The sequence below is a fragment of the Delphinapterus leucas genome, chromosome 8, assembly GCF_059928025.1.
Source record: "Delphinapterus leucas isolate spDelLeu-1000000601 "Yukka" chromosome 8, BTC_Dleu_Yukka2, whole genome shotgun sequence".
Taxonomy (NCBI): Eukaryota; Metazoa; Chordata; class Mammalia; order Artiodactyla; family Monodontidae; genus Delphinapterus; species Delphinapterus leucas.
In genome coordinates this window covers 35,171,904-35,181,887 of record NC_143136.1, presented here as the reverse complement: position 1 = coordinate 35,181,887, position 9,984 = coordinate 35,171,904, and the positions used below count along the sequence as shown (strand labels likewise).

Sequence of the window (9,984 nt, the reverse complement as noted above, 5' to 3'; positions counted from 1 at the left end):
TGTAGCTCTGAATCACAGAAAATGCCATTCTTGTATATTTAGCTAAAACAAACCATTAGTATAAGACCTAAGAATTAATGAGATCCAGGATTTTCAACGAAATTTCATTGCCGCTTTCCCCTCGAAAAGTTAAAAGAAAAATGGGGAGGGCTTTTAAGTGGAAACTAAATGACGCAGCTGGCATCATAGTGCAAAGATGCAGAAGAACTGGTAAAATGTGGGCGGGCAGTCTCACAGTAACGTCAGAAACAACAAAAACTTTCCAACAGGCTTCAGGTGGTTGTCAAGCCTTTTAAACATCTGACTGACAAAGGTAGCTTTGTCAAAGGAGCGTTTTCTTTTTCAAAAACATTAGGCGACAGCGCAACAGAACCTGCTCAAAGCCTTGCACCCAGGCTAAGTTGCCCCTGGCTTGCCGGGCCACGTCCCCTTCGAACGCCCGCGGCGAGGTCCCGCCCCTTCCACCTCCCACTTCCTGGTAACCAAGCTGCTTTGCGCCGCCTTCTCGGGACCTGATTGGCTGACGAGGCAACCGCTAACGGCTACGGAGTTTAAACCCAAGCCCTGACCCCGAGCGCCGGGCTCCGGGAGCTGAGTGGTGGTCCCGCCACGCTGAAAAAGCGGTAAGTCAGTGATCTGTGACATTTGGCGTGGTCTTGCCCTGTCTGGCGGGACCCATGCCCTTCCCGAGCTGAACCTCCCGGCGCTGCCCTCCCGGGTCTCTGGTCCGCCGAGCCGCGCGCGGCCCGCGGCCCCGCCCACTCCGCCTCGGGTCTCCCGGCCCCCGGGCCCAGTGCTGGCTCGGAGGGGCTTCTTGAGGAAGGCCCTGGTTTGGATCTAAGTCACTGCTTCTTGCCCCTGGGATTTGAGCTCTCGGCTCCGTGAGGGGGGCCAGCCGCCAGGCAGAAACCCAGCTCCTGTAGGAAGGAATTTCTGTCTATATGACTGCTCTACTGCTTTTAGAACAGTATCTGGCTCACTGTGAGCGCTCAGTAAATAGGCTGAATGAATGTTAGAGACTGCTTTTTTCAAGTTCTTGGAGGAGCCCTTTCCTTTGGAGTGCTCGATTAAAAGCGAGACTGACTGAAGGCGAAGCGATGATAGACGACTGGGAAGAACTTAGAACCAGAACTAGGTCTTGACGCACAGGTAGGATTTCGGTAGGCAAATAGGGACTATGAGTTTTCTAGATGAGGAATCCAATTCAGGAGAATTGAATGTGGGATTGAGTAGTTCTGCTTTAGCCGAGATGCTAGCCAGACAAGAGCTACGGAGTAATAATACATAGGTAATGTTAGTGAGCGCTCTGTGCTACGTCCAGTACTAGGCACTGTATATGCGTTGGCTCATTAAGTCCCTACAATGAGATGCTCTGACTTTTTATAATTTTCTAAGTCTGGAAATTGAGACTTGGAGATGCTAGGATCACGTAGCTGTGAAATATTAGAACTGGGGCACCAACACAGGCTAACCACTATTTATAATACAGTCAGCTCTCCTGTCCGACTCTCGGGTTCCGAATCATCTCCTTCAACCAACCGAATCACTGAAGGAAAAAATTGGGGAAAATTCCAGAAAGTTCCAAAAAGCAAAGTTTGACTTGCTAATTGCCGAGCTACTATTTACATAACATTTATATTGCATTTACAACTATTTACATTGTATTAGGTACTATAAGTAATCTAAACTATGCAGAAGGATGTGCCCAGGTTATATGTAAATACTATGCCATTTTATATAACGGACCTGAGCATAGTGGATTTGGGTATCTGTGGGAGTCCTGCAACTACTACCCTGCAGATACCAAGGAATGACTGTACCTCAATCTCTGTGTGGTAAGTCACCCTGCAATGGGTACTCCAATACAAGGGACCTGAAGCTGAAGAATGCCTGGCATATGTCAGGAGCAGTTAGATCTTGGTGGCCACTGTGGCTTGAGAGTCATGGACTAGGGGGGAGAGAAGGAGGAGTTTAAAGTTACAGAAATGGGAAGAAGAGCAGTTGGTGAAGAGTTTTAGATAGTATAGATTAAAACACTGTAGTGAGGGCAGGAGTGGAAGTAGGGAGGTAAGAGGCTATTGAAATAATTCAGGTGAGACATGTTAGTGCCTTAGTCTAGGTTGGTAGCAGTGGAGATACTGAGAAGTCGTCAGATTCTAAATGCATTGTGAAGGTAAATTGGGATGTGAGAGATTTTTGACTAGAGCAACTGGAAGGATGGAGTTGCCATTAACTGAAGTGGGGAAGGCTCTGAGTGAAGCAGTTTTGGGCAGGTTAAGTTTGATATGCTCTTTCAGTTATCCAAGTGGAATTGTGGAGTAGACAACTATATGAATCCAGGAAAGTTCAGGAAAGAGATCCAGACAGAGGACATAAATTTTGGGGTTCTTGATATCTAGGTAGTATTTTAAGCCATGACTTAAATACATAAAATACACCAAAAGATTTAGGGTAGATAAAGAGAAGAAATCCAAGGAGAGAACTTATTATAGGTTGGAAGAATCTGTAAAAGAGACTGGAAAGAAGTAGCTAGTTAGCTAGGGAAAAAAAAAAAACAAAACCCAGGAGTTTGGTGTTCTGGTAGCTGAGGAAATATTGTTTTTGAGGAGGAAAGAGAAATTAACCACATTAAATGCTGCTCTTAGATCAAGTTAGATGCGGACTGAGAACTGACCGTTAGATTAGCAGTGTGGAGGTCATTAGAAACCTTGGCAAAAGCAGTTTTGTTGGAATTGAGTGAAATAGGTTACAAGAAGATTGGAAACTGAGTATAGGCAATTTTTTAAGGAGTTTTGCTGTAAAGGCTGCAGAGAAATGGAGTGTATGTCCAAGGATGAAGTGGGAACAGTCCCCATAGGATTAGGTGCATCTCTTCTGTGCATGTCTCTAAGGTTACACTTCTTACTTTGTATCACAATAGAGTCTGTGCCCACACTGGACTGTGCATTCCATGACTGTGCATTCCTATGCAGCTTTATCCTGTTTTTTTTTCTCAGTGCCTAGCCTAGCTCCTGGCAGGCAGATATAATGGTATAGGTTTAAACAAAAAAACAAAGTCATTTACCTTTTTAGGATTCTACTTTTAAACCACTTTTGATTATATTCATACTTTTAGATTTTATATGAAGGGTTCTGCAAATACTTATGTACAAAGTATATTATTAAAGTCATGATTTACTTCTTAGAATGTATTTATCAGTTATCCTTTTTCCCTTTATTAATCAATACTGTGATTTCCTGCTTTCTTTTTTTACTTCAGTGATGGAGTACCCAGTGATGGAAACTGGTTCACTTTTTACCTCAGGAATTAAAAGACATGTGAAAGAGAAAAGAATTTCAAAGGCTGCTAAGTTGAATGTTTCTCTTGCTTCAAAAATCAAAACAAAAATACTAAGTAAGTGTTATTAGTCTTAAAGTATACTCACATTTTTACTTTTTTCTGGAGAATTGATATAGTATTTGATACTTTTTCAAGTATAGAAGATGACTAAAATGACTATTTTGTTAAATGAGACTTTCTCTATTCAATTCTTCCTATCTCCTTCAACTCCTGTTAGTTGGGTGGTTATGATGATTTACGGTCAGTGGTGACAGCTGAATTTTCAGCAGTGAGGCTGGGGTGGCCCAAGGCAGCTACCTCCTACACTGCAAAGAAAATACCAACGTGACATTTCTGAAAAAGAGCTGAAAAAAAAGTGACGGATTGTCTTTCTGACATGTTGCAGCATTTGGATGATGGGTAATCTAGAGGTGGTTGGCGCAGATAGTGTGCTGTAGTGGGTGATTTTATGTAACCAAAGCTCATCATGAGTGCACTGAGCTCTTTGGAGATGGTGTTTCATGGATTCTGGAGCTAAGATGTCACAAGGCAAAAAAAAAAGAAAGGGAAATGCCCCAAGATAAATTTTCATTACTTCTGAAAATTATCTCAGTGATTCATTTCCATCTTAGCAGGATTGGGGGAGGTTTCCTGTTGATCAACACATGTGAAAAGTAATTGTGCCTTGTGAAATAGCCCAGCCTCCTGAGTGTCTTTAAATCGTAATGTTGCTCCTACCCAGGTCTCTAGGACCATCTTTTGTGTTAGAGCACTTTCTATAGTGGCAGTTTCCTATTCTCTTTGGCAGGACCATTGCTCGCCCACTGCTATGAAGGAATACACTGAGTCTGAGGAGTGCAACAGGAAAATGTTATTAACCTTTAGCTTCTGCAAGTCCTAAACTGGTTCTAGTCTATTTCCACTTGATATGTCAAAGGTGGCTGTCTGAATCTACTTTCTTTGTGCCAAAAATAAAGTACTTTTTGGACTCTGTTTTTTTTTGACACCCAAGCTTTCCCTGAGTATTTTAAAATATATTATTAGTATTATAAACTATTATTACCATTACTATTACTATAGCTATTAATACTATTACATAAAAATATATATTACTATTATAAAACATATTACAGGGCTTCCCTGGTGGCGCAGTGGTTGAGAGTCCGCCTGCCGATGCAGGGGACGCGGGTTCGTGCCCCGGTCCGGGAAGATCCCACATACCGCAGAACGGCTGGGCCCGTGAGCCATGGCCGCTGAGCCTGGGCGTCTGGAGCCTGTGCTCTGCAACGGGAGAGGCCACAACAGTGAGAGGCCCGCGTACCGCAAAAAAAAAAAAAAAAAAAAAAACATATTACATATACTATAACTTTAAATCCACGGGATGTGTTATTGAATAGTGGCATGTAAATCAAAATTATGAAAATACAGTTATGCTTTAGGTGTACTAAGGGAACACTATATGTAAGGTGAGCGTTACCAAGGAATTCACAATTAAATTTCTTTTGCTAACAACGGGGAAGCATTCTGATTTAAATTATATTTACATAGTACTTGTAAAGAGAAGGGGTCAAGTTTAGATTGCAATAGATGCCTAGAAATAAGAGGTAGGATATCTAAGGTGGAGGTAGAAGATCCCACAGGGTTTAGATGATCTGTACAACATTACAGTAAGTATGCTGCCTTTCTACTTGAGGTTTTGAAAAATGGACTTTGGGAGCATTAATTCAGTTCTGGAGCCACAGAAACTGGCTCTAAAATTTTCACAGATTGGCTACCCTAATTTCTCTAGGACATCTTTAGTTATAGCTGTGGGATCAGCTTCTCCATTCTACCTCCTAGTCAAAGGTAGGAAGGAAGGCAGAGCAACAAGTATCAAGATTTAGTTTTTGTGACTGATCTAATTATCTAGAATACTGTGTCTATATTAGAGTCCTCTTATTCCTAACTCTGTATTCACAAACATTCTGCATTTCTCACAACTCTTATTCACCTTCTATCTAGCTTTTATTTCTTCAGCTCCAAACTCTGGGTACATTTTTTTCAAAATTCCATCTGTGTTGTCATGCTCTTCTTTTCTAACTTCAGCTAAAACAAAATGAAATATGTTTTGTCCAAAGTAGTTTTATTAAGGAATATGAAAATGTATTAAGATGTTCAATATTAACTCTTAAAATTTTTTTACAGATAATTCTTCTATTTTCAAAATTTCTTTAAAGCACAACAACAGGGCATTAGCTCAGGCTCTTAGCAGAGAGAAAGAGAATTCTCGAAGAATTACAACTGAAAAGATGCTATTGCAAAAAGAAGTGGAGAAACTGAATTTTGAGAACACATTTCTTCGTCTAAAGCTAAATAATTTGGTATGGAAACTATATTGTGTTTGAATTCTAAAACTGTATTATTTTAGAAGCTCTAAATGTTTTTCAGACCTGTAATTAATGTAAAAAATTTATTGAAAGAGTGTGCCATGTTAATGGACAAACAACAGGGTAATAAAATAGGTGTCTTGAATCTACATTCTAAATGTGTACTTGTGGCTCTGCAAACTAATATAATACCTTGATCAACATTTGATTGCTTATCATAAGCAAAACTTGATACATTTAATATATTATAAGATGGGCATAATTCCTCCAGTGAATTGAAAGGAGGGAAGTTCCCTGAGTGTGTTCTCTCTTAATGGCAACATTCCACTGGCTATAAGCCAAGTAGAATGAAGATTGTAGTCCTTGCTTTTCCTTCCAACTTCCAACTTTGTCCACAGCAGGGCAGTAAGAGCCAGTGCTTAGCTAGGTTACAGCTACAGCTATAGCTCTAACTCCAAAATGAGTAGAAATTAATTTAAAATGGAAAAATGACTTACTATACTTCTTGGAGGTTAAATTCCTGTGGCTGACAAACTGTGTTCAGTTGCCACATGATGCATTATTATTATGAGAAGATTAAAAACTGTAGGAAGGGACTTCCCTGGCGGTTCAGTGGCTAAGACATTGTGCTTCCAATGCAGGGAGCTCGAGTTCGATCCCTGGTCAGGGAACTAAGATCCCACATGCCGCGTGGTGCTGCCAAAAAAAAAAAGTAGGAAAATTTATGACTGATAGCTCAAAAGCATTCAAAACGTGTGTGTATGTGTCTGTGTCTGTGTCTTTTTGAACTATGCAGTGTAGCACCTTTTTAGCCTAATGTGATCTGTTATTTTTTAAGTCTTCTCAACTGATGGTATTTGTAAATGTATGGTATAATAAACTCCAAATCTTAGTTGATTAGAAGGCTCTTTCTTTATTTCAGAATAAGAAGCTTATAGAAATAGAAGCACTCATGAACAATAGCTTGATAACTGCAATTGAAATGAGCACGCTTTCTGAGGTAAGTAGAATTTGTGTCTAAATAGTGTAATATTTTTAGCATTACTGAGGATAATTCAGATTAGTTAAGTAGCATCAAGGTTAGAGATGCGTATCTTAAACTTTGTACCAAGGAATGGAGATAATATTAATTTTAATTGGCTAACAGCACATTATTATTTGATATAATTGGTTATTGTAATTTTTATATAAAAATTAGCTTTTGATTAAAAGTAACACAGGATTAGACAGCTCATGGAACACAAGACAAAACAGACTCAAACACGTAAAAGATATTAGTAGAAAACTCATTTCAAATTAGGGAAGAATTTGTATTATTTTTAAAAAGATGGACACAATCGAAAAACTATTGGGGAAAAAAATAGAGGTAGATCCTAGATCCCCATGTTCTTCAAGGGTCAAATGTATATGTAGAAATATTGTATATGCATGAGTATAGACATGTGTATATATTCATAGGCATAGAATAAAGTTTGGGAGGTTATACACCAAAATATTAGTAGTGATTATCTTTGTATGGCATGATTAAGGAAGAACTGTGTTTGACCTTATCATCACATTATTCTCATTAAACTATTGAAGGCTACACGTAAGAATTGTTCTATTACTGTTAGTATCTTGTATATTTGGTACTTTAATGACGAACATGATCTAATGAGATTAGAAATTTCATTCATTTTCATTTTCTTTGTTCTTTTCAAAAATAGTTCCATCAGAGTCCCTTTCTTCTGCCAAGTAGCAAGAAGAAACGGGTTAGTAAACAGTGCAAATTGATGCGTCTTCCATTTGCAAGGTAATTGCTCCAAAACTTGGTTAAATACTGACTGGTGCACTTTTACCTGAATTGGACTTTGAAAAGTTTTTATTTGGTTTGCTTCCTTGAAACAGAAAAACATTTAAAAATAAATAATGAAATACTTGTCAATATTGTGCCAGTGAAAGAAATTGAAGATATAATCTAATAGAATTCAGTTTTAAACTTTGAAATAATATTCAGCTTTCCCATAGTTTCTAGAGAAGAAAGAGGCACAGGTAGACCTTGAGTTACATAGGTTTGAATTACACTGGTTCAGAATACTTAGATTTTCATACAACATAATCTGTGTGTGTTATGCAATGTTCTGGTTTCATCAACCTGTAGTTGCCTGTTAAGGTAGAAATGAGATGGTTTGTGGTATCTTGCTACAGGTTGTATTTCCAGGGCTCCAAGGAAACTTACCCATCAATTCAATAACCAAGGTCATCTATAGAATCCTGCTACTCTTCAGTTCTTTCTTTTCCTCCAGGTCACCACTGGCCTCATGTTTTCTGCTGGGTAAATCTGATAACTATTTCTACCTTTATTATCTTGCATACTACTCAGACTTTAAAATAAACTTTCATCATTACTATTCTCCTGACCAAAATTCCCATTTCTTGATTAATTTGATTATAATCTTAGTTAATACTCTATTTCAAACCTATCACTTTTACCGGTTTTTTTTGTTTGTTTGTTTTTTGCGGTACGCGGGCCTCTCACGGTTGTGGCCTCTCCCGTTGCGGAGCACAGGCTCCGGATGCGCAGGCTCAGCGGCCATGGCTCACGGGCCCAGCCGCTCCGCGGCATGTGGGATCCTCCCAGACCGAGGCACGAACCTGTGTCCCCTGCATTGGCAGGCGGACTCTCAACCACTGCGCCACCAGGGAAGCCCAAACCTATCACTTTTAAAGATAGTTACTGAGGTCCAGAGAGGTAAAATGACTCAATGAATTAATAGCATTGATCAGAATTGTCTTGTCTCTTTTAGACAGTGTTCTTTCTGTTACATAAATTATAGGTTTAATGCATTTTTTTAAGTGTACAAAGTGCACTTATGTATTGAAGTGGTATCTGTACTATAGTAAAAAAAAAATTCTTATATCCACTGTGTCATTTTCTATTCATTCCAGTTTGTTCCATTGTTTTGTCTGTTCTGTACTGGCGCCACATTGCACCTGTACATTTTAATTAATATAGTTTTAAAATAGTACATTTTGTTGTCTTGTAGGTGCTCAGGTTTTTTTCAAGAAAATCTTGGCCGTCATTATGCATGCATTATTTCATGTAAATGTATGAATCAAGTGTTAACTTGCCCTCCAGAAAATTTTATTGTGTTTTTTTAAGTAAACTTTTTTTTTTTTTTTTCGCGGTACGCAGGGCTCTCACTGTTGTGGCCTCTCTCGTTGCGGAGCACAGGCTCTGGACGCACAGGTTCAGCAGCCATGGCTCACGGGCCCAGCCGCTCCACGGCATGTGGGATCCTCCCGGATCGGGGCACGACCCCGTGTCCCCTGCATTGGCAGGCAGACTTTCAACCACTGCGCCACCAGGGAAGCCCTTAAGTAAACTTTTGTTTGAAGTATAATGTACATTTTAGAAAAGTGCAAAAATCTTTAGAGAATGGTGAATTTTCACAGTGAACACTATATGGTATAGCCAATACCCAGACCAAGAAACAGATTATTACCAGTACCTCAGATAGCCTTGTGCCCCTTGCCAGTCACTACTCATCACCCACCCGAGGATAAATATTATCCTGACTACTAACATTGTAGATTAATTAATTTTGCCTAGTTTTGAATTTCCTTTAATGAAATCATACAGGATGTATGATTCTGGTCTCTGGCTTCTGTAGCTCAACATTGTGTTCGTGAGATTTCGTCCATATTGTCCTATGTAGTTGTAGATCAGTCATTCTCATTGCTGTATAGTATTCCATTGTATGTATTCCATAATTTATCCATTCTTCTGTTTTTAGTTTTTTTGCTAGGTTTGGTCTATTATAAATAATTCTACCTTGTATCTGCCTTTTGATTAATATATGTATACATTTCTGTTGGGTATATACTTAGGAGTAGAATTGCTGGGTTTACATGTATTTGGCTTTGGAAGGAACTGCTAAACAGTTTTCTAAAGGGATTATGCCAGTTTACATTTCTAACAGCAATATATGAGAATTCCTGTTGTTATGTATCTCCAACAACACTTGTTATTGTCTGTCTTTTTCATTTTAGCCATATGGGGTGTAGAAGTATTACACTGAAGTTTTAATTTCCCGATACTTAATGAAGTAAGGCATCTGTTTATATGTTTATATGTTTATTTTCTTTCTATCAGGTTATCTTTTTTTTTTTTTTTTTGCAGATTTGTAGGAGTTCTTTCTATACATTGTGTATAAATTCTTTGTGCATACAATTGTCTGTTACTCTGTGGCTTGCCTCTTTGCTCTCTTAATGGTATCTTTGGATGAACCCAATTTATATATCTATTTGTCCCCCTCC

The 9,984-nt window shown here is 39.0% G+C and overlaps 1 protein-coding gene across 2 annotated transcripts in view; it reads left to right on the top strand.

Moving 5' to 3' along the window:
• Nucleotides 1-365: 365 nt before the first annotated feature.
• SGO2 (shugoshin 2) overlaps nucleotides 366-9,984 on the top strand; it is a 30,091-nt gene continuing 20,472 nt past the window's right edge. The window contains exons 1-5 of one of the 2 annotated variants that reach the window (XM_022567367.3): nucleotides 366-623; nucleotides 3,260-3,394; nucleotides 5,504-5,679; nucleotides 6,608-6,685; nucleotides 7,392-7,477. In XM_022567367.3, coding sequence (XP_022423075.2) covers nucleotides 3,262-3,394; nucleotides 5,504-5,679; nucleotides 6,608-6,685; nucleotides 7,392-7,477 — 473 coding nt within the window. In that variant the 5' untranslated portion in view covers nucleotides 366-623; nucleotides 3,260-3,261. The other variant, XM_089916535.1, reaches the window with a different exon arrangement.